General features: G+C 34.3%; 1 protein-coding gene across 4 annotated transcripts in view; it reads right to left on the bottom strand.

Moving 5' to 3' along the window:
• Positions 1-496: 496 nt before the first annotated feature.
• The window catches only part of LOC145276756 (proto-oncogene tyrosine-protein kinase receptor Ret-like), a 343,334-nt gene continuing 321,607 nt past the window's right edge, over positions 497-22,223 (bottom strand). For 2 of the 4 annotated variants that reach the window (XM_080128000.1, XM_080128002.1), the window contains exons 16-19: positions 16,172-16,268; positions 6,540-6,639; positions 4,247-4,355; positions 497-929 (exon numbers count right to left, since the gene is read on the bottom strand). In XM_080128000.1, the coding sequence (XP_079984126.1) occupies positions 715-929; positions 4,247-4,355; positions 6,540-6,639; positions 16,172-16,268 (521 nt within the window). In that variant the 3' untranslated portion in view covers positions 497-714. The remainder of the gene's footprint in view (positions 930-4,246; positions 4,356-6,539; positions 6,640-16,171; positions 16,269-22,223) is intronic. The other 2 variants (XM_080128001.1, XM_080128003.1) reach the window with 1 other exon arrangement.

Genomic DNA, 22,223 nt, shown 5'->3' with positions numbered 1-22,223 from the left:
AAGTATTTCGTTTATACGTCCATACTTATCTATTCATTCAAATACATTATGTCACTCTGTGCGTTACAAGTCTGTTTAAAGCACTCATACCAACTTTTATCAATTGTTCATAATATAGTCGTGGACATATATTTTATATTTATATGTATTATCATTCATGTTTTTCTCCACTCTATAGGATAATCTTTCAGTATATAGATATGTAACTCATTGCATGCGTTTGGTTCTATGGTAGGCGCAAATGAAATAATATAGTAATAATGTATGTGTGTACATGTGTGTGTATTGTGTATTATATTCCACTCTTCCAATATCCTCGTCCTCTTTGGTTAGCTTTTCAATATTCACAACACAAAGGCTAAATTTGACCTAAACAAAATTCCTTGAGCCGCCCGAAGTTGATCCAGATCAAATACCGTTAGTCCTTTGTTAATGTCTATATACATTTCTTGAATTCCACATTTATAGCATTTATTTTTTTTTCTTTTGAGCGACCGTTTTTCTCAGGGTTGTATTTACAAATCCATTATCCCCAATCATTCAAGTGTCAATTTAACCAATATATTTGTTTTATTGTTTTTTTCTTTTCATTTAAGTAATAGAAGTCTGTATATTTATTTATTAATCTTTAGATCACTTGAACGGTGTGTCATTGATCCCCAGCCAACAGTAGATTATCTGCCCTATAAGAACTGGTTTCATTGAATCTTTATTTCATTTAGTCACTGCGTTATTGAGTAGGGACATTTTTAGAGAGTTGAGCTCATACGTCTCAGGACAGTTATTCTCCACGTCCCGTTTCATGAACTTCTCGACGGCTTTCTTATTGGCATAGTTGTGTACGACAGGTGTCAGGTAAGCGTTCACATCTGTTGAGAACACGGAAATACTGCCGTATGCATCTTCGCTGTCCTTTACCAGAGATGAATCTGAAAACATGGAAAGAAATAAAGACATGGATCAAATTAAAAATCAGAGATCAAGGATATTTGCTCGATGCAGAGTTAACAGGTTTCTTTTTTTTTCTTTTTTGCTTTATACGTATTTGTTTACATTAAAATAATACAATAGTGGTTCAAAATTTATCGACATTGATAACTTTGGGAAAAGTTTGGGGGGAAATGCTTTAATGGAGGAAAAAGTTGAAAGGAAATGAAATATGTTTGGTATATCCTAATAGAAAGATTTGCTAAAAGAAAATAAAAATAGTGGACATGTTGTTAAGTATTTGTCGAGTAGACCTACTAGTATATAGAATGGTTGGTTGAGAATAAACAGAAAATTAAAACTAAACCTGGGTTAATTTGAAGAGCTCTAGATGAAGATTGCTAGACTGTGATGATTAATATAAAGGCATATAAATTCACACGGCTCAAATAGATGGTGTAAGAGTAGTGGATGATCCGTTTGGGATCATGCAATGCATGCACATGTAAAACGATATGGGCTTAAAAAATACAATTAATTACTGATTTCGCTATCTCTCATTATCTTTCTCATTCTCCACTTAAACTTCAATTTGAATAAATGGATGCTGTTATTCCTGATGCAATCCATTACCAGATACATCCAAATATGGAGTATAGTGGTTATATATGACAGGTTTCGACCAGAGCCCTTTTATTCACATAGACAGATTACAAAATCGATTTCGAAATCTAGTGGGAATATCTCCTATTCCCTAATCCTCTTTTTCACAAAAGAGACGTCGTTAGTCTTTTTCTACTCTACCATTATCATCATGATAGACCCACAGCAATAAAACATTCGCAGCAAGAACTCGTCTAGCCACAACTATTCTATGAGAATTTTATTTCTTCATCTATATAAAACGAAACTTCCTTTAACGAATTTTTTTTCGGAGATTTACACATAATGTAGGGGTGCTTCCCAACTTACTACACCATGGTTATTTTCAAGTTCAATGTACACAAATTCTTTTTGGGAAGTCGTACTAAATAATCAATCATTTAAACATCGTTTTCAATCCTCTCGAATTTTGTTCATTACTAAATTACAATCTTATTAACACTTATTCTCAAGTTGCCTTAAAGCCTTGATAAGCAATGACCTATTAATAAAAATATGCTTGTACATTTTAGAACCGGGCGTTCGCTCAGATTTGCCATGAACCTGATGTAAACACCCGGAATATGACAAGAGCTGGTCGGGCTATTTTAAATACTTTTATTAAGATTATCTTTTTAAAAAAAAATGTACATTAAAATTACAAAACCAAAGTTACATTCTTAAAACTTGTAAAACAATTTTTGCATCTTAATACTTTTCTTTAAATTATCTTGCAAAAAAAAAAAAGTGTTTCAAAGTTTCTCTAGAAAAATATCTCTTCTTCTCTATTCTATCTATTCTTTTCTTCTTCTCTTCTCTTCTCTTCTTCTCTATATAAATAAAATGAACTCATTTTTCCCGTCTGATTTTGACCTTAATAGGATTAAAAATCAAGATATTTCATGCAAATATAATATGCACAAACGGCAGAACAATATCTGAGGTGTGTTATAGGCTTATTATTTCTCAAATTCCTCGATAATCTTAGATTTCTATACTTTTTCTGCTGAGAAGTCACGGCCAAAATCGGTTAAGATCAATGGAAGTGGTAAAATATTTTCTCTCTAATAAATTCCTCCTCCCCCTGCCACCACTTAACACCGTTTGGGGATCGTTCACAAGGAACAGTTGAGAAGAGAACACCGGTTTGGCTTCGTAGTTCTTTCATGTGAAGTTATTTAAAATCACTAAACTAAGCTGCAGTGCTCTGTGGTGTAGTGGTTAGCGTGCTGGACAATTCACATTATATTTTCACGTTCGCGCCGACCTACTGTAGTCGTTTTTTTTTTTTTTTTTTTTTTCCTAAATGGACTTTTCTTGGTGGCCGAACTGTTAACGTTGCAGATGTTTTTTTTTTTGTTTTTTTTTTTCACACTTTATTTTCCTACTTTTACTCATGACTCCGGGTTTGATCCTTCCTACTTACCTACCATAACATTTTTTAAAACTCCCCCCCATCCCGGAAACAAACACTCGGGCAACGCCGGGTATCCCCGCTAGTTACAAATAAAACACTACTACGTTTTTTTTAAATTATTTTTTTTTTCATTTATTTCATCGCTAAGTGTTGTTGTTTTCTACCGTTACCGATTGGACGAACTAATCCAAACACTAACTCTAAACCCTAATCCTAATACCCCCCCCAAAAAATAGTTTTAATCACGCGAGGAAAAAATTAAAATGCGGTAGGCTTATTCATTTCTTGCGGACTGTTATCCTCATCTTCAGAGTTGTAGTTTCACCACGTTTCGACTAACTCAACCTCAGGCCTTCTTCAGGTGGTTAAATGCGACAGTATAGGAATACTGAGTCTTATAACTGTATCCCTAATAATTACTGTCTTTCATAGTTATTGTTGTGGCACAATGTTTTGACCAACTAATCCTCTGGTTTGCTTTGAGTAGAATTTAAACCGTTATCTTCAGACAATGCTCACCTTCAGGGCTCGTGGCACAGTTGATAGAGGCGTTGATTATCCGTGGTTCCATGTGAGCATTGTCTAAAGATATTTGTGTAAGTAATGTAAGGAAGAGAATTAGTTGGCCCAAAGTATAGTGAGACAACAACAACTATGGAAGGCAGTAATTATTGGGGATACAGTTATAGGACTCAGCATTCCTATCCTGTCGTGGTTAATCACCTGAAGAAGGCCAGAGGATACGTTGTCTGAAACGTTGTGAAACGACAACTCTGAAGATGATGATGGCACTCAGCAAAAAATGAGTACACCATTTATGAAGCCTCTTGTCAAAGGATTCCAAAAAATAATATAAAATAAAATAGTAATAATAAACTAATAATAATTACAGTAGATTGTTGTTATACTTTATTTTGTATTGCTATTCCATCTTCTTATACAGTATAATTCGTATCTGATGAATTTTAATATTTTCCGTTTCGTAGCGTTTGTAAGATTTGCTCGTCTATTGCGGTCAGGTCCAAGTAAACGCGAGCGGACGCTTACCAACGCCCGCTTTACTAGTACCAAAAATTATGTAGCTTTTAAAATTAACCGCTTTCAATGAAAACCAGTTACTGCTTTTTTTTTATTTTAAAACAGAAAATACTACACAGCTGTGTAATTGTTGATTATTATTAATATATTCAGCTATATTAAGAAATATCTGATTACTTTTTAGGCAGTTGTATTTGAAGATTCAAAGCACTGTTCCCTTACCTCCTGCCTTGTTTTGAGGACACACCGTACAATGCACTGGTTTTGTCGCCTTATTTAAAAAGCCGTCCATCTGTAGGTAGCCCTGAAGAGAAAGCCTAGAATTAATCAACTGAAATCAAAATAAAGAAAAGACAATAAGTATTAATTATTATAAATATCCACGTGTTATAAAAGCGAAAAAAATATTTTTGTAATATCTGACGGATACTTTATTGCATAACAGACTGGCAAATCGAGTTAAACAAAAACACAAGTCAATTGTGAGAGTCTACACTTCTATCAAAGCATATCGTATCAGATGGTTATATTGTTGGCATTGGTTTCCTCGATATTTGTCTAGTCAGATTTCCTTTTAGAAAAATATCGTAGATTACAGGACGGGTCACGTAAAGGTTGCCAACATCTTATATATATATATATATATATATATATATATATATATATATATATATATATATATATGTACGTCTTATTTTCTATTACCGTATCTTTCTGTTAACAGAAATGTAACTTAACAGAAAGATACGGTAATAAAAAATAAAACGCATATCTGCTCTACAACGGTATTGAGCACTTTCTTCAGTTGTTATTAATCAGAATTTCCACTATATATATATATATATATATATATATATATATATATATATATATAACGACCTGGGAGTCCTAAATTCGAATCCAGTTCGTTCTACAAAACTTACTTCCACTTAAGATGTTAGCAACCTTCACGATACACACACACACACATACACACATACACACATATATATATATATATATATATATATATATATATATATATCATTCTAACACGGTAGTGTTTGAATATATGGTTAAGTGGCAGTTTTGATCATTTAGAACTGTTTTAAAGCTTCACTGCTCACTCATTTTTCAACCAAATTTCAAACAATTACTACAGTTTATAGATCACCTTCTCAGCTATATTGTGAAAACAAATTTTTAATTTTCGTTCAGTAAAACAAAAGTTATGAGCAATTTTCTGGTGTTAAAAATCGTAAAAATGTGTAAGGAGGTGAGCGACGTTTTTTATTACTGGTTTCCATAGTAACCACGTCGCTCCAGCAACTACTGTTGCTACTAATTCGAAAAGAGAAGTAAGTCGTGAAACAGAGAGAATGAAAGCTTGAAAAGGAGACAATTGGGGGGATTTTATCGAAAGCAGACAAGTGCCGTACATTGTTATAACATATGTGTTAATGGTGGCAAACAAATACAACATTTTTTACTAGAATATCTTGTCCCTTTTGTTTTCAAGTTTTAACAACTAGTCCTTTAGTTTTCCATGTTTAAGCTTAACCATATGCTCGCATTCTTCTATTATAATATATATATATATATATATATATATATATATATATATATATATATATATATATATATATAGCAAGTAAACATTTTGCAAATTAAAATTGACAAATTTATTACTTGTAACAAAAGATACAGATTAAATATCTTTCTTTATTCTACGAGGTTTCAAAGAATGGCTCTTATCGTCAGATTAAATAGTTATCAAAACATCATGCATATAGACTAGCTATAGTCTTACTGGTAAGCACATAATTTGAAAACTTCATATGGGATATAGAAATGTATTAAAGATAATATAGAATAATATAGATCAAAAATTAAAATGGTATTACACTTTCAGAGCGTATATAACTTTATTGAAATTTTCAAAATCACAGGAATACGGGAATAGGCACCTTATTCACATTCATATTATTTTAATTACTCCGTCTTACACGTGTTTCATTGAATGGCATAAACCAAAAGAATCATCAGAGACTTTTCGTTAGTTTAGCAAAGAAAGAAAATGTACAGTTCTTTTTCTTGGTTCAAATACGAAAGGTAATTTTAAAACGAATTCGAAAGATTTAAAAGACATAAAAATCCGAAATCCAGTAAAACCAGTAAAAAATATCCACTTGTTATAAATGAAACACTGAAAACATTTCAATATGCAGAAGAGAGAAAGAAGTTCGTAGACCACAGATGCAATATGCTCTTTCTTAACGCCATATTTGAATCCATACTGAGCTATCAACATTAATGGATTTTACGTATTTATACTAATGAGAGGTGAAAAAAATTAGGATAAAAAATAAAGAAACTATAAAAATATTAGAAAAGTAACGTTAGATAAAATAATTCGCTGAATACAAATAACAAATCATAGAATTTCAATAATGAAAAAAGAAATTATTTCCTTCTGAATGTATTTTTATTAGTAAAAGTACATCAGTTAGTTCTAAGTTCAATTAGTAAAACTTACCGTTCTTTCTTGTAGTAGCCGATCGAAAATGTCTGCTAAGTCTCCAAAGGAAGGCCTCTGTGCTGGTTCTGTTTTCCAACATTTTTGCATTATAGCATATCTGAAAATATAGGAAACAACGACAGACGAATTAGAAAATGTAATTTTAGAAATTTGCTGTTTTTGTATACCCGTGATTATGTCATGTTTATCATAAATACATTTTGTTTTTCTGCTTGTGATTTCACGGCAGACAAACAGTTTTATGGTTATTTTATGTAAAAACTAAACCTATTGTAAAGGATTCGATGATGATTTAACGCAGAATTCCTATTTATATTGTTGCATTATCTCTCATATTAAGCCTTCGTTATTTGTTTGGGATTTTCTTATAAATATTGATAGTAATATTTAATAGGACTTTAGGTTTGCAGTAATATACAACCTGTAATTCTACGGCAATTTAGTATTTTATTTCATATTAGCTGAACTACTCGGCGTTTCTCGGTTGTATATGATATATTTTGTCGGCGTACATTATAATAAAATAAATTAAATTAAAGATAAATTCATAATGATGAATTTGACCCCCGTTGTTCAAGATTTCCTGAAAATGATGTATTCGTGTTCGTTCGTGATGGATTGCATTCATTCATTTATTACAATGAATATTAAATTTCTTACGAAAACTGCAAAATATGAAGAAAGGAATTGCTAGTATGTGTGTGTGTATATATATATATATATATATATATATATATATATATATATATATACAAGATACGAGAAAGAAATCACCATAAATAAAGAAAAAACAAAACTTCTTAGAAAAGCTAAAGAGCTTATCAGACCAAATGCTGTTGAAACATGAATATCAACATTGCCGAAGCCAATAATTCAAAGGAAAAACAATGCATTTAATTATAACTTGTCGTTCGCCAAAATTCAGACAACAAACCAAAGTATTTACTTGTTCGAGTGAGTCGTTTTTGGCAGACGCGATTCGTGGCGGCTGACACCAAAGAAGATTTCATAGACTTTAAAACGAACAAGCGTTTATCGATAAGTAGTCGGAGATTTGTTCTCTTTCCCGCCGCTTATTGGCTATCAATCATCCAGTAACATTGGTATAAATCAAAACATTACAAAAGACCTTTTATTTTATGTCTATGTTTTGTTTTCCTTTCCTACTTTTCGGATTCCGATTCTTCATTTCTTTGCACAAATAAAGAACTTACGTTTGCAAATAAGACGGGGAATCGTCAAGATTTGGCGCGTAAAGACTAAAATAGAACGACTAATTTGGAATGGAACCAATTTTTTGCATCTTGCGTCTCAATTTTTCTTTATATCGAAATGTATCCCTATTTGATTTCTTCTCCGCTTACTCTTTCTTATCCTAATAAAATAAAAGCAACCTAAATAAATTCTACATCTTCCATCGTTATGTTTAGTGGTTGTTTAAAAAAAATTCATAATGATCGATTAATTAGGTAAGCACTGAATCCTACGTATCTTTATAAGGTAAAAAAAAAGCAAGCAAGTTTCACACATTTTTATAATTATAATTATACTAACGGGGGTGCCCGGCATTGCTCGAATGTTTGGAAGTGTGTGTTTTTTTTTTGGGGGGGGGGGTCGAATTCAATGTGGAGAACTCTCGAACAACTAAACATTACGAGTCACAGTTTCCGAAGAAGATCAGAGGTCAGTTGCTTGACCTACGCACGGGAGTCAGGCTACAAGTGAATTCGAAACGCCTCTGTGTAGAATTCTGCTAAAAAGCAAAAGGTGAAGCTCGCATACGCCAGAAAGAAAGACAGACAAATCAGGATTCTATCTACTAAAAATTAATTTCACAAAAAATACAGTCTTCTTGCATATATATATACACACGTTCAGTTCTTAACACATTTTAAATTCACAAATCTTTCTTCTTCGTGGATGGCACTCGGACGGATGGAGAGGGGGTCGTGGAGAGTTTTGGGGAGCTGATTTCCTCTCGAGATTTCGGCGCAATCTCTGACTATTTTCGAGCCAGTATTGCCTTTATAGTAAGGTCCGGGTTGGGGTGGATGGTCCACCTAACCAATAAGAGCAAGCTACGTATCTGGGGAAACCCCAGATCCGAATTGCGTGTGTGCATTTCAGCTATAGTCTAGGGTTTTGTAAATATGAGACCAAAATGAAATCAATTTCACATGACCTTGGGGGTCAATATCCATCATTTCGAAGTTCACTGTCTGAAAACAGGTGTCTTTCTAGGTTAACCAATACAATTCTCGTGCAACAATAAATATATCTGGCTTTAACAATAAAAGAAATATATATCTATATATTTTAATTCAAGTATTTTTTTATATTTGCCGTTGTTCGGGAGTCAATTAAACAATCTTAGCATATTTACCCGGTCTTCCGCAGGTCCTAAGGGGGTCCCAACCTCCCCAATGGGGAGCAATTCTCCCCCTCAAGACGATCACGTCACAGCGAAACAAAGACGCAGCGATTGAAAAAATTCTCGAAATAGCGTGTAAAATCGCCCAAATTAAAGATATACGCGGCCTCTCCTCGTAACTCGTAGATATTATAATTTAGACAGTATATAAAAAGTTTTAAGAATGAGTGACCCCACCGAGCGCGCCCCTTAAAAATGCCTTTGCCGGACATACACAAAAAATGCACACACAACGTTGCGAACCTGTCTTTGTTTTATCATTATTTCCATGGCAAGTGCTCGTCCGAGCTCTAATCTCTGGTCCCCCCTCGCTAATCTTTCACGATAAACACCCGTCTAGCTAAAACCACTGTCAGCAATTTCCCCCACTCTTTTTCTGTGCCTAAATCAAAACGTAAATTCCATGAGCAAAGCTTCTTTCTGAGAAGTGCACGCCTTTGGAATTCTCTTCCGTTAGCCTGTTTCCCACCTGATTAAAACTTGGATGTCTTCAAGTCCAACATAAACAAATTCCTGATGAATCGCCCCCTTAAGTAAGACACTTTATCAAATCTCCAATACGAACTATTTCTACGATATTATCCCATTGATTATTGTACACACAATGACCCTTATCCCCGAGTGGCTTCCGGGCCTTGATAAGTGGTGATACCCCCATGTTAAAAAAATATGTGGAAAAAAAGAGATAGAGAATAAAAGAGAACAAAGTTGTTTCTTTTTTTTTTTGTTTTGTTTTTTTACATGGGAATCACCAATTATCAAGGCCTGAATGGATTATATTGTCATCATAGATGGTGCATGACTTATTTACAATTGTTCTTTCTTGATATATCAAAGATAAACGTCCTAGAAAGGATGCCTTCGTCGAGAGATTCACTAATCCTATGAGATATAACCGTGAGCACATCTTCTGTAGATCTAGCAGAACGGAATCCATATTGCATGACATTGAGGAGCTAACTTTTGCTGAGATGAATGATTATTTCTCTGTTTAGCACATATTCACGCAAATTACTCATGACGCACAGGAGACTTATTGGTCTATATTGAGAGGGAGATGACTGATAATTTGAATTATTAAATACATGACATACTAATGAGGTTTTCCAGGGTGTTGGGAAACAATTCTTCCTTAAAACAATGCCTAAATAACTTTGTAAGTATGGGAGGTAGTTCTGGTCGAAGTTTCTTCAGCTCTATAATTGAAATGCTGTCGGGGCTAGTTGCTTTACTGGAATCAAGGTTTTTGATTTACTTGGGAACATCACGCATAGATATTTGTATGTCGCATAGCATGTTTTCATATACAGGAGGAAACTACTAACACCTGAAAGTATCCTCTACCTCTATAAGGCCACCATTCGCCCATGTATGGAGTATTATTGTCATATTTGGGCTGGTGCATCTGCTACTAGTCTCTCGCTCCTAGACAAGGTTCAAAAAAGAGTCGGCAATCTGGTAGGTCCTGAACTGTCATCTAGGCTTCAGCCTCTGTCCCATCGACGAAATGTTGCATCCCTCTGCATGTTCTACAAGTATTTTAATGGTTAATGCTCTGACGCACTGCAAGCACTTGTGCTCCACGACGTAAACATCCTCAACAAACCCGACAAGCAGCTAAATCCCACCCCCACACTGTAGAGATCCCTAGATGTAAAAGACCTTTCTACTCCAGTAGTTTCTTCCCCAGAACCGCTAGACTTTGGAATTCCATTACAGGTCCCTGATTCCCCAACTGTACTGAGATGCAGAAGTTCAAGTGTAACGTGAACCGACATCTCACTGCCAACTCCCTACATAGTACCCATGTAGCTTATGTCCCTGATATTACACCAAAGTGGCAATGTGTCTTGTTTGGGGTGAAAAGGTAATAAAAAAATACTGGAGTTGGCACTTTTACTGCTATATTGGATACTCGGCGTTTTTATAAATGATCCAATCGACATGTTAAAACATGCAATTCTACCCTCGCGCCGCAGTACCTGAAAACTTCCACATTTTTAAATTTCTTTTTACTTTGATCGAAGTTCTTAAACGCCTACTTAATCTATACGATATACATAGATATTCGAGTGTTCAACTTAAGTTCTTCATTTACTCTTCAAACCTTGAGTTATTAAAGCAGTTAAGGAATCAAATTTTCTCCCATTAATTGACCAGTTAACTGTGTCATAGTGTATCTTTCTTGTAGTCCATTGGTCTTAATTGATTCGAGGATAAGAATTAATCTATTCTGATAGAGTACCCAGTTTAGCACTCTTACTATTATGCAGCATCATTAATAGAAAGTGCACTAATCTTCGTATAAGTCGATGTGGTGTATCCATACGCAGGTGTTCTTATGTAGTTAGCGAATGCTATGTTATTTTGAAGCGTTAGTCAGGGTTTACTTGTAATGAAAGAATCCTCATACCAGCGTGTTCTGACAAACCCTTATACAGAGAGAACCTACACACCCACCGACACTGTCTAATATGTGTGCAGGTTCTCTTCAACTACACATTCTTTATTTTTCTTTTCAATTTTCTTATCAGGTTGTTCAAGCTAGAGATAGACATCCTACCGGCTGGCAGACATTCACCCGCTATCTCATATATATATTCTAACCGAGAGATATTTTTAAGATTATGAAATTATTTTGTCGTGGCATAACCTTTTCAAAGCAGTGCATTCAAAATCTAATTCATAAAAGTCACTATGTCTGTCTGTCTATCTGTCTGTCTATCTCCATATTTTCAAACTCTATCTCTTCCAAAACTAAAAGTCGCAGAGCAGAGCTAGGGGCCTCGAACGATTGGATTTTTATAGACCGTTCTTTTATGGGTCTTTATTCGGTTAAAATAGTTTTTAACCGCTCAAAAAAAAAATTCAAAATTGTAAAAATATCGTTATTATACATTTTAAACATTAATTTTACTTTATTTTTTAATCAGCTCATATATCCGCCACATTGGTACAGTGGTAACGTCACCAGCTTTGGATGTTACAGTTTTGCTTTCGGTTACGATTCTAGCATATGGCACTTAAATGCTTTTATTTTACTTTCAAAGTCACGACTCTATAATAATATATACAATATCTGGATAAATTAAAATATCGTATTTAAGCGTATTTTACGACCAGGCAAAGCCAGGTGCTACCAGCCGCAAGTTATAGATGAGAAATTTGGGCAAATTAAAATATCATATTTAAGCGTATTTTACGACCGGGCAAACCTCTTTCCCCGCTAGTATTTAATAAAAAAAATCGTAAATCTAAAACAATTATATTTTCTATCCCTTTCATCCTATAATGAGATGAATATTTAACTATAAAAACATAATAAAAAGGACAGTCTTATTATTCTCTAATACTTTTCACATGACCATTTATAGAATCTTCTTAGGATTATCCGGTTTGATTTAACAGAAATCTCCTTGTTGGTTCTCTCTCTTTCTCTTTCTTATTCATTTTCAAGTTCCACCCTAGTTTTTTTTTTTCTATCTAACTATATATATATATATATATATATATGTATATATATATATATATGTATATATATATATATGTATATATATATGTATATATATATATATGTATATGTATATATATATATATATATATGTATATATATATATATGTATATATATATATATGTATATATATATATATATGTATATATATGTATATATGTATATATATATATGTATATATATATGTATATATATGTATATATATATATGTATATATATATGTATATATATGTATATATATATATGTATATATATATATATATATGTATATATTCTTTTGTTTATAGAAAGTTTTTAGACGAGACGAGTCATTGGTAGCGTCGAAGCATTGGCTGAAGAGAGCTTCATATTGGTATCTAAAACTGTCCTAATTATCGAGTTTGAAACCGACAGTACCAATAACTCGTCTCATCTAAAAACTTTCTGTAAACAATATATATATATAATTAACTACATTCTTGACATTACAAGGATCCGTTGAACTAATCAGGATATATCTATAACGATTTAGAGATGTCAGTAAATATTGTGGAGTTTATCATTTGAGGATAAAAAAGCACGATTACCGAAGAATTCAACTTCGATTAATAGAAGGTATTTACAATGATTCAAATAGTTGAAATTCTAGAACCAGTACAAAAAGAGTTGAATAGAAATTTGCATCGATTTGATACAGCAAGGGCAGTAAAATTTAAAGCTTTATTAAAAAAACAGTTTTCATTTGGTGGTTTAGTTTTACGGCATATCAACCCTTTTCGAATTGTTAAATGCCGAATCCAGTTATTTTTGAATAACGTTTTTGTTTCTGCTTTAATTTATTTATATCGACAAATATTTACTCATTGTGCTAGGTTTAGTTTGTTTTTTGTTGTTTTTTTACGGCATATCAACCTTTTTAATATATTTTTGCCGAATGCAGTCATTTTGGTGAAAAAATGTTCAGATTAAAATTTCTTTCCATCTTCAAATAGAAATCATGTATTTTAGTATTGACCTGGTTCAACGTTGCTTAACTTCGATGCTCTGACGAGAACCGATGTGGCAACGTGAATCGTGTGGTTAAACAGACAGACAAAGAGAAATACAATATAAATGACGAACTGCAAGCATTTGTGCCCCGTCGACGTAAATACCCCCGACAGATCTGACAAGCAGCTAAATCCCACCCCTTCACAGTAGAGATCCCTAGATGTAAGAGAGCCTTCTACTCCAGTAGTTTCTTCCCCAGAACCGCTAGACTTTGGAATTCTCTTCCGGGTCCCTGCTTCCCCAACTGTACTGACATGCAGAAGTTCAAGTGTAACGTGAACCGACATCTTGCTGCCCAACTCCCTGCATAGTACCTCTGTAACTTATGTCCCTGATAGTAGCCCATCAAAGTGGCGATGTGCCTTGTTTGGGGTGAAAATGTTATAAAAATATACTAAAAAAAACAAAATCAATTTGAAGCGCTATATAAATTATATTTGAATAGCACGATTGTCAAAATAATAGGCATTTCTTTAAAGCAACAAAACAAAAGGGATTTTAATTGAAAAGGGAATGCGAGACTTTATTTGTAATTATACAGTAAACATGAACAAAACAACAAAACACTCCACCACAATTGAAGATCGTTTGTAGCTTATTATTTTTGTGTGTATTCAATACGTGGGTAGCTCTGGTTAATTGTCTCCCTTTGATGCAGGTGTTGTAGATATTGGCAATTATGCATGGCATTATGCATTAGGTGGACGCAGCTACGTGCATCATTTCGAAAGGTCTCTGTAAACGACCTCTAAAGAAAGCACACGTGTATCCTTTGAAATAATTTGCACAGCTATATGAATATGCAAAAATTGGCCCACGCTGAAATCATAGGATGAAACAGATTAGGTGAATAAAATGAAAGAATCAAAGCCGGCGATCAAAAGATTGAAACGGGTCGACTGGCATTGATTTGAATTTCGCGACACAAAACGCGTCTACTTCCAGAAACATACGAGCTTTTTTTCTTAACACATCCCACGCTAATTATTGACCTAATTTTAATAAAGTAATACGTTTTATTATTTTTTTTTTACAAACGCCATGTTAAATTAGGAGGATCTGCATTGTGTGCTACCATTTTTTTTACCTTTAATACGCATAAAATTTGTGCCTTTTTTACCATTATTTATACCACCAAAATTTGTGCCTTTTTTACAATTATATATACCATTAAAATCTGTTTTTTACCATTATTTATACAACCAAAACAGCTAATAATGATAATAAGCAATAAAAAGTTTTAAAGATAAACTACAGACAATTTAGGATTCAAAACTAATCGTCACAAACATACACATTCATTTGGATGTTGACTGTAATGAAATCTCCCACAATATAATAAAGCGCAATGTGTTTTTATTTCTAAATATTAGCGATGGGACGATTCCAATATTTTTCTCGATTCCGATACAATTACCGATTCCGTACTTAATTCCCGATTCCGATAAAATTACCGATTACGATTCCGATTCTTTGTAAATCTCTAAATATTTAACTATAAAGGTGTTATTTTGTCCCGATTACCATAAAATACACATGGTAAATATAAATATATTTTCTCAAACGTAAAAACACACTTGTGAGGGTGTGATCTAAAGATTTTAATTTTACTGGAAGTTTAAATCAATAAATATTTATTATTTTATTATTACTACAAGCAGTGCAAAATGTTTCTTAAACCAAAAATAAAAAAAAGATAATTTAAGAAATCGGTTTTGGCGTCAGAAAATAGGCCCAAACTTTTCCGATTCCGATACCCTAAAAAGCTTCGATTTTTCCGATTCCAAATTCCGATTCCGATTCCGATTAACTGTCCCAACACTACTAAATATGTATATACAGGATGTTCCAAAAAATTTGACGTTATTTCACAGGGCAATCATTTTAACAATTTTCGTTGAAATTACCCCAAATTTTCACAGCTTGTATAGAAATAGTTCAAAATTTTATGTTTAATGTTTGACAGTTATCTTTTTTCAGGTTGAGAAATGCCGTTCACTTCAAAACAAATTGATTGGCCAAATAAAGACTTCCGTGGATAAGAACAATAAGTGCACAGATGTGCATCAAGAAAGTTTCTCAACCTCGTTATAATCCAGATATTATTTCCTGCGACTTTTGGTTATTCCATAAGCTAAAAAAACTTTAGAGGCTGTCGTTTTGAGATAATTGAGGAGATGAAAAATGGTGCGACGAGAGTCATTTACAAGTGGACTTCCATGGGGCTTTCCTAAAATCGTTCAAACGGTAGAATAAGTGCATTGCAGCCGAAGGAGATTACTTCGAACGAGACTAGAGTTTTATGTATGTACTATATATAAAATTGCTCATACAAAAAAGTCTGGAAACTTATTGAAGGTACCTCGTATATGTGAAAAATTAAATGATTAGCAATTTTATGAATGTGTATAAATACTATTGCATTCTTTGAAAAACATAAATTTGTGACCGAAACTGTATTATTCTTAAATAAAATTAAAAACCATTAATGCATCATAGGCAAAGTTACTGTGGTATTCTCGTCTTAGGAGAGGGGTACAATTGTAGTCAGTTCATCTCACCACATTTTGGAAAAGGAGACGACATTTTCTCGATGATAAAAAAAATAGCACACATGGCGGTATTTTACTAAAATATACAAGTGAAATTGTACTCACATTTCGTCGGAACAGTTTTCTGGTCGATCCATACGATAACCAGTTTTAAGTAGACTGAACAGTCTCTCTGGTGGGATGCCAGGATAAGGGTTCGCTCCTACAAATAAAGAAAAATAAAATTAACGAAATAAAACGTAAAAAACGGAAAAAAAAAAGGATTTACGTGTTTTAATAAGAAAAATCTTAATGATCATTGAATTCTTATCTATAATAAAACGGAGAGTTGTTTGTGTGTATATTTTTATATATTCGGCTAAAACTCATAGTCGACAAAACAAATACCCACAAAGTTGGCATTTTCTTCATCAGTGTTGCCCTATATACATAATATCTAAAATTTAAAAAATATTTATTATTTGATCCTTAACTGAGGTAGATTTTGTCAGAAGTTAAATGGGGTCGGTTATCCACACAAATTATGTATTAACTAAAGAGAAATAATTGCGATTTTTATCAAGGAGTTAATTTCATTATAACGACTCAAAGAATTTATAAAAGTGTGTGTGTCTAGAGAGAGAATGGGACAGAGCGAGGAAAAGAATAAGGATGGAGATATGGAGGAAGAAAACAGTGGCGGTTAGAATCAAGTTTTACTAAAAATGTTACTTTTCCCCCAGGCTACACCGGGTAGCCCTGCTGGTGTTAGATAAAAAGAGCCGTTCGTATTATTTTGATTTTTAGGACTACTACTCTGATCTTGAGTGTTATTTTCACAACGTTTCGGTCGATGAAGCTCCGGCCTTTTCAGGAGTAATTTTTCGTAATCGGGTAACTTTCTCACAAACTCGGGAATCTGCACGGAATTTCGAAAGTAATTAGCAATTTTATTTTCGGTCGCATACATATTTTAATCCACCGTGTAGGCGACAGAAAGAAATTGCGAATTATCTATACAGTCATGGCTAATCACACGACAATATGCTACCCCCGTGAGTTCTGTACAGAGTCCCTAATTCGACAGAAAGATTTCCGGATTCGACAAGACAACACTTGAAAAAGATCTGAGGTTACATCGACCGAAACGTTGTGAAACTAACAGTCAAGATGAGAATGGTAGTCCGAAGAATCAAACTAATACGCATAAACATACCTCATCTCAAAAATTTAGAAACGTAAAAGAGAGCGTCGTGTTTGAATGGAAAAGTTTAAGGGTCAGACAGTGACACCAGGTGAAAGTCACAAAACCGCGTGATGGGCTTGTTTTCATAGGCGAAAGACGTGTGTGCATCTGCTAGCTGTTCTTAATTGGGACCAGCGCGATTGGTGTGCCTATATATATATATATATCGTGTGTCTATTTATCTGTCTGCCTTTCTATAACCTTACTAAAATAAACTGTCTCTGTAGCTGTTCTTTTCCGTTAAAAATAAACATTGTTAAAAACTCAACACTGAAGTCCGATTAGTCTTGTCTCAACAAATGATCAACAATTTGGGTTCGACAACGACGACGACGGCAACGGTGTGTATAAAGTCTTTATTCACGCTACGTGTGTGGAACTGCAACACATTCATTCAAAATAATGGAAATACTTTATAACTTTTGCATCAATTAAAACACACTATAAAATTAAAAAAAAAAATTAAGATAAAATTATCCTCTGAGAAATTAAAATTACATGTTCGCAAGATATATATATATATATATATATATATATATATATATATATATATATATATATATATATATATATATATAAACATTATGCATAGTAAAAACAAAAAAGAATTCCCTCCAGGTGGTTTTTGGTTAAGAGTCGAATGTAGTACGTATATTTTTTATTGCAGTATAATCACGTTGACACACTGGCTCCCGTCAGATCACCGAAGTTAAGAAACATTGAGCCTGTTCATTACTAAACTGGGTGACCAATTTGGTAATTTCAGTCGCTGTATGTAGGAGGACGTCGACACCTCCCTGCAAGAGTTGCAAAAATCTAACGTCGTCATCTCCCCAAATTGGGATACACATGCGACTGGGGATCGCTTGTGGATTTCATAATCCCATGGAACTTCCTCCTTTGGAGGAAGCCGGTTAAACCCAAATAGGGTTAGTGCCGTTTCACACACACATATTTTCTAAAGCTACACTTCATCTTTTCTATCCTCAGTCGGGAAGGAGAAACGACTGAGGATTTTAATTTATTTTTCTCCCAATCAAGAGTGTCTCATTATGGGAAGCTGGATTTTCCCGTCATTACGAACAGGCCTTGTACCTAACCCATCTCTCACGATGAGGCAAGTAAATAGTGACTATATCGAGCACCTGTCAGTAGGGTTTCAATTTAAACGACTTGGAATCTTAGTTAGCTACAATTTGTGAATGTGTAATAAAATTAAGCGGTTTGCAAAATTAGCGTATCTGTAAGGCGCGGTGGTACAAACATTACATTCAAAATACCGATGATCACAATCGAGTTCTGGTATTATAACCCAGTGTTATACACACATCATTCAATTGCTGAGGGACTTTGCCCGGCATAAATTTTAAACATGCCAAGGATTTAGTAGTCAAACAATAAAACTAACGCAATGGAAAACCACCTTTTGCGTTAACGTGACATCGATGAACATCAAATGCTAAAAAGTAAACACATTTTTATGAGATAATATAAAACTGTAAAGATGAACATACGTTGTCTTTTTCATACTCTGTCTCATAATGAAACTTGATCTTACGCCCGTCCTATTAGTGGGGTTAAATGCTAGACTTACCAAACATTCAAGAATTATATGCATGGGAACACGTAAAGGCAGACTAATTTGGAAGCGAAGCGAGACAAACGTATAAAATGTAGTCTAAAAATCACCAAATTTTTTTCTTAGTTTTTTTTCACTGCAAATTAGATTTATTTCAACTGAAGCGTAACAAACTGAGTATTGAGCAACAAATATTTTATTTATATTTAAATCTATGCCTATTGGTATTGTGCTCGATACAGGTGTTACAGGAAAAAGGGCCGTCCCCTTTTCCTGTAAGTAAGAAGAACTTTAGATAAATGGAAAATTAGACTAGGATAAGGTGAGACTCGAACCTGGTAAGCAAGGTTCAGAGATATATTCAGAAAATGGAATATTAGAATTTCGTATTGTTAAATTTTCATATAAAATAGTTTAGATATTGTTTGATTGTAAAGAGAATTTAATTGTTCATTTTTTATGAAAATTAAATTAAAGCTAAAAACAATAATGAAAAATGCAATTAAAAAATATATTGAAAAATAGGTTAGGTTGAAAAATAGGTTAGTGAGAATTTTTTGTCTACAGAAGTGTGTTTTGTGAACATGTGCCGACACACGTAGGTTTAAACCACGTGAGTCGATCACGTTTAGAACCATACATATGACGTCATAGCAGAACGGGAATTTCTCAATATAGGAGCTAAGATTAGCAGATTAAGATACAGTCGAAGATCCAGGCAGTCTGGCAGACAGGTTCAAGCAGTAAGCAAAGGAAGTCAGAGGAGGGTCCCCTTAGAAGGGAATGAAGAACATTTAACCATGTAGCACCAATGTGAATTCCTGATGTAATCATCATTTCGACTGGTCAAATGAAATAAAGAACGTCATCGATTTTTGTAACTGTCTTCGTGTTGTCATTCAACAATTGAAGGTAATGTGTACTCATCTTTATAATGAACTTTGTATAACCCCCATCCTAAGTAATGTGTCCTCCTTCTCCCTTCCAAGTAATGATTCTCTCCCTCCTGTGTAAAAGAACTGATCACTCTCTCTCCTCGCTAATAATGTTATAAGAATCCACAGAACTATGTAGATATTATGTATAAATGTCCCCCCTCTCTCTCTCTCCAACATGAATGTCCTCATCATATGTCGTTTAATGTGAAACGGCGTCGTCCTTTAACATGAAACCCCCTGCTATACAACACAGGAAGCCGAAAGAAAATATAAAACGTAAGCGTAATAAGCTATACCTTTCAGCACCGAAACTTTGCCCAAGGTACAATATCCATTTATGTGGTAGCTTCCTTCAGCCTTGACAGATTATGGATATCTACTGTAAGGGTTCCTATGCGTGGAGTTTTTGTGGTAAGAGTTGCGCAATCTCCAACCACATATCGCCTGAGTCGGCGTTGTTAAATACCAGTGGCAAATGGAGGTTCATGACGACTGGAAACAATGTCGAGATAAGCGGAGAGCACATACAACGCCTAGAATTCTCAAGTTGCCACCCATCTGGTATTGGCCAGGCTTAGTGTTGCTTAACTTCGCTGATCTGATGAGAACCACATGTGCCTGTTTCGAGACACTAAACTAAAACAATGCGTAAACAATTTAGAATTTGTAAATAATTTACAATTTGTAAATAACTTACAAGAAACTAAACTCTTCTAGACTAAGAGGTGGGGGAGAACCTCCTAAAACTGCACAGGACACAAGGCTATACTCTTCAGTACACAGGGAGCAAGTTATCTTAATAAACAGGCTAGACTCTGTTGGCTTTGGCTTTTATCTGTCGAGCTGGTGTTCATCCTAGGTAGTCCCAAGAGACCCACTCTTCCATGCATTGCTTTCCTACTTTGTGTTGGAGTAAGTTTATTGCTTACTGCCTGATGTGCCCCGACCAAGAATGGCGATGCAATATTTGATAGACAAGAGTGCTCATATTTTAGGTGTGTTGATTTGATTCTCACCAGCCCCGTGCTGCAGTAGGAAGGAAGTGCGATAGAAAGAGAAAAAAAAAACACCAGCGTCAACTTGTTAAAAGAGTAAAAAACAAACAGACACTTCTACAAGAAGTTATTACGACCTATCTCCTCCATCGCAGCGGGGTAAATGATTGCCTCTACGGGTTGCCTACTGGTTGTATGAATTATCTTGAGCCATCCTCCAACGCACATCCGATTCTAATGTATGGCATTACAGACAGAAAGCAACCTCTCTCGAGAGCACGCCTTACACCCACCAGTCAAGTCGCGATACAGATTTCACCACGGTCGTTTTCAATTTTAAATAAATCATTGTCCGGCGAGCTGTTAGAATAATAAGACCCAAGAGAAATATATTTTACATAAGATATCTCGTTGGCTGCCCGGGAGACAAAAGAACATTTCACATTTCATCCCGTTATTCACTCCAAAGTGGAGAGAACATCACCCGCATTGTCAATGTGATTTATTGCTTATGACCTCTTCCTAATAAAGAAAATATACTGAGCTGAGATGACACAAATGATGAGTTTACAAACGTAGGTCAAACTCTCTATAGTAATAACTTTTTTGCCAGCTAATGTATATTCCGCAATCAGTGTATAGTCGATATTTGGCCACTGAAAATTAACGTTCTAAATGATTATGGGTGTGACAAGAGAATATTCTTTTTATTGGTTTGACTCTCGAGTATATATCCAATACAGTTAGACTTAGTTAATCAATCGAGAACCACATCACTGCATATAAGATATTAACTGATATATAATCAGGAGACAAAGTAATGAAAAGAACATTCTCTTGTCATAGTAATTATGCTGATCAAGGAAGGAAATATGAACGAGTTACAGTTCAGAATTGTCATCAGAGAGATGACGATGGCTAAGTGCTTCACGACACGGACTGGCAACCCGATTGCGCCAAGTTCGAATCTAACTCATTCCACAGAAATACTTTCAGTTAGGGATGTTGGCAACCTTCATGTAGTTCCTCCTTTAAGAACCCGAGCTCTTTCTGGAAGCAATTCTAACTAGAAAGATATCATCGAAACGAATACCAGCGTAAATCATCAGATTCATACGAAATGAATGTCTGATGCCCAGAAGCAGGTTCAGTAGCATTTAATCAGGTTTGCAAGATTTGGAGAAATAAAAAAAAATCAGATCTACATTAAGATTTTATAACAGCACCGTTTTGTCCACATTGCTATACGAAAGTGAAATTAGAATCTCAGAATCAGCCTTGAGAAGAAATCGGATGCTTTTGAATCCAAGTATCCTTCAGAGATTCTAGCGATTAAATTGGGTAATCTAATAAACAACCAAGAAATCAGGGACTGAACTGATTAACAGGCTGTATCGTAAATAATCTGCAAACGACGTCA

Source organism: Euprymna scolopes, chromosome 5, assembly GCF_053919585.1.
Source record: "Euprymna scolopes isolate OS-2025 chromosome 5, ASM5391958v1, whole genome shotgun sequence".
In the NCBI taxonomy this organism is placed as follows: Eukaryota; Metazoa; Mollusca; class Cephalopoda; order Sepiida; family Sepiolidae; genus Euprymna; species Euprymna scolopes.
Note: the sequence above shows the minus strand (reverse complement) of the source record. Positions and strands in the feature narration are given on the sequence as shown.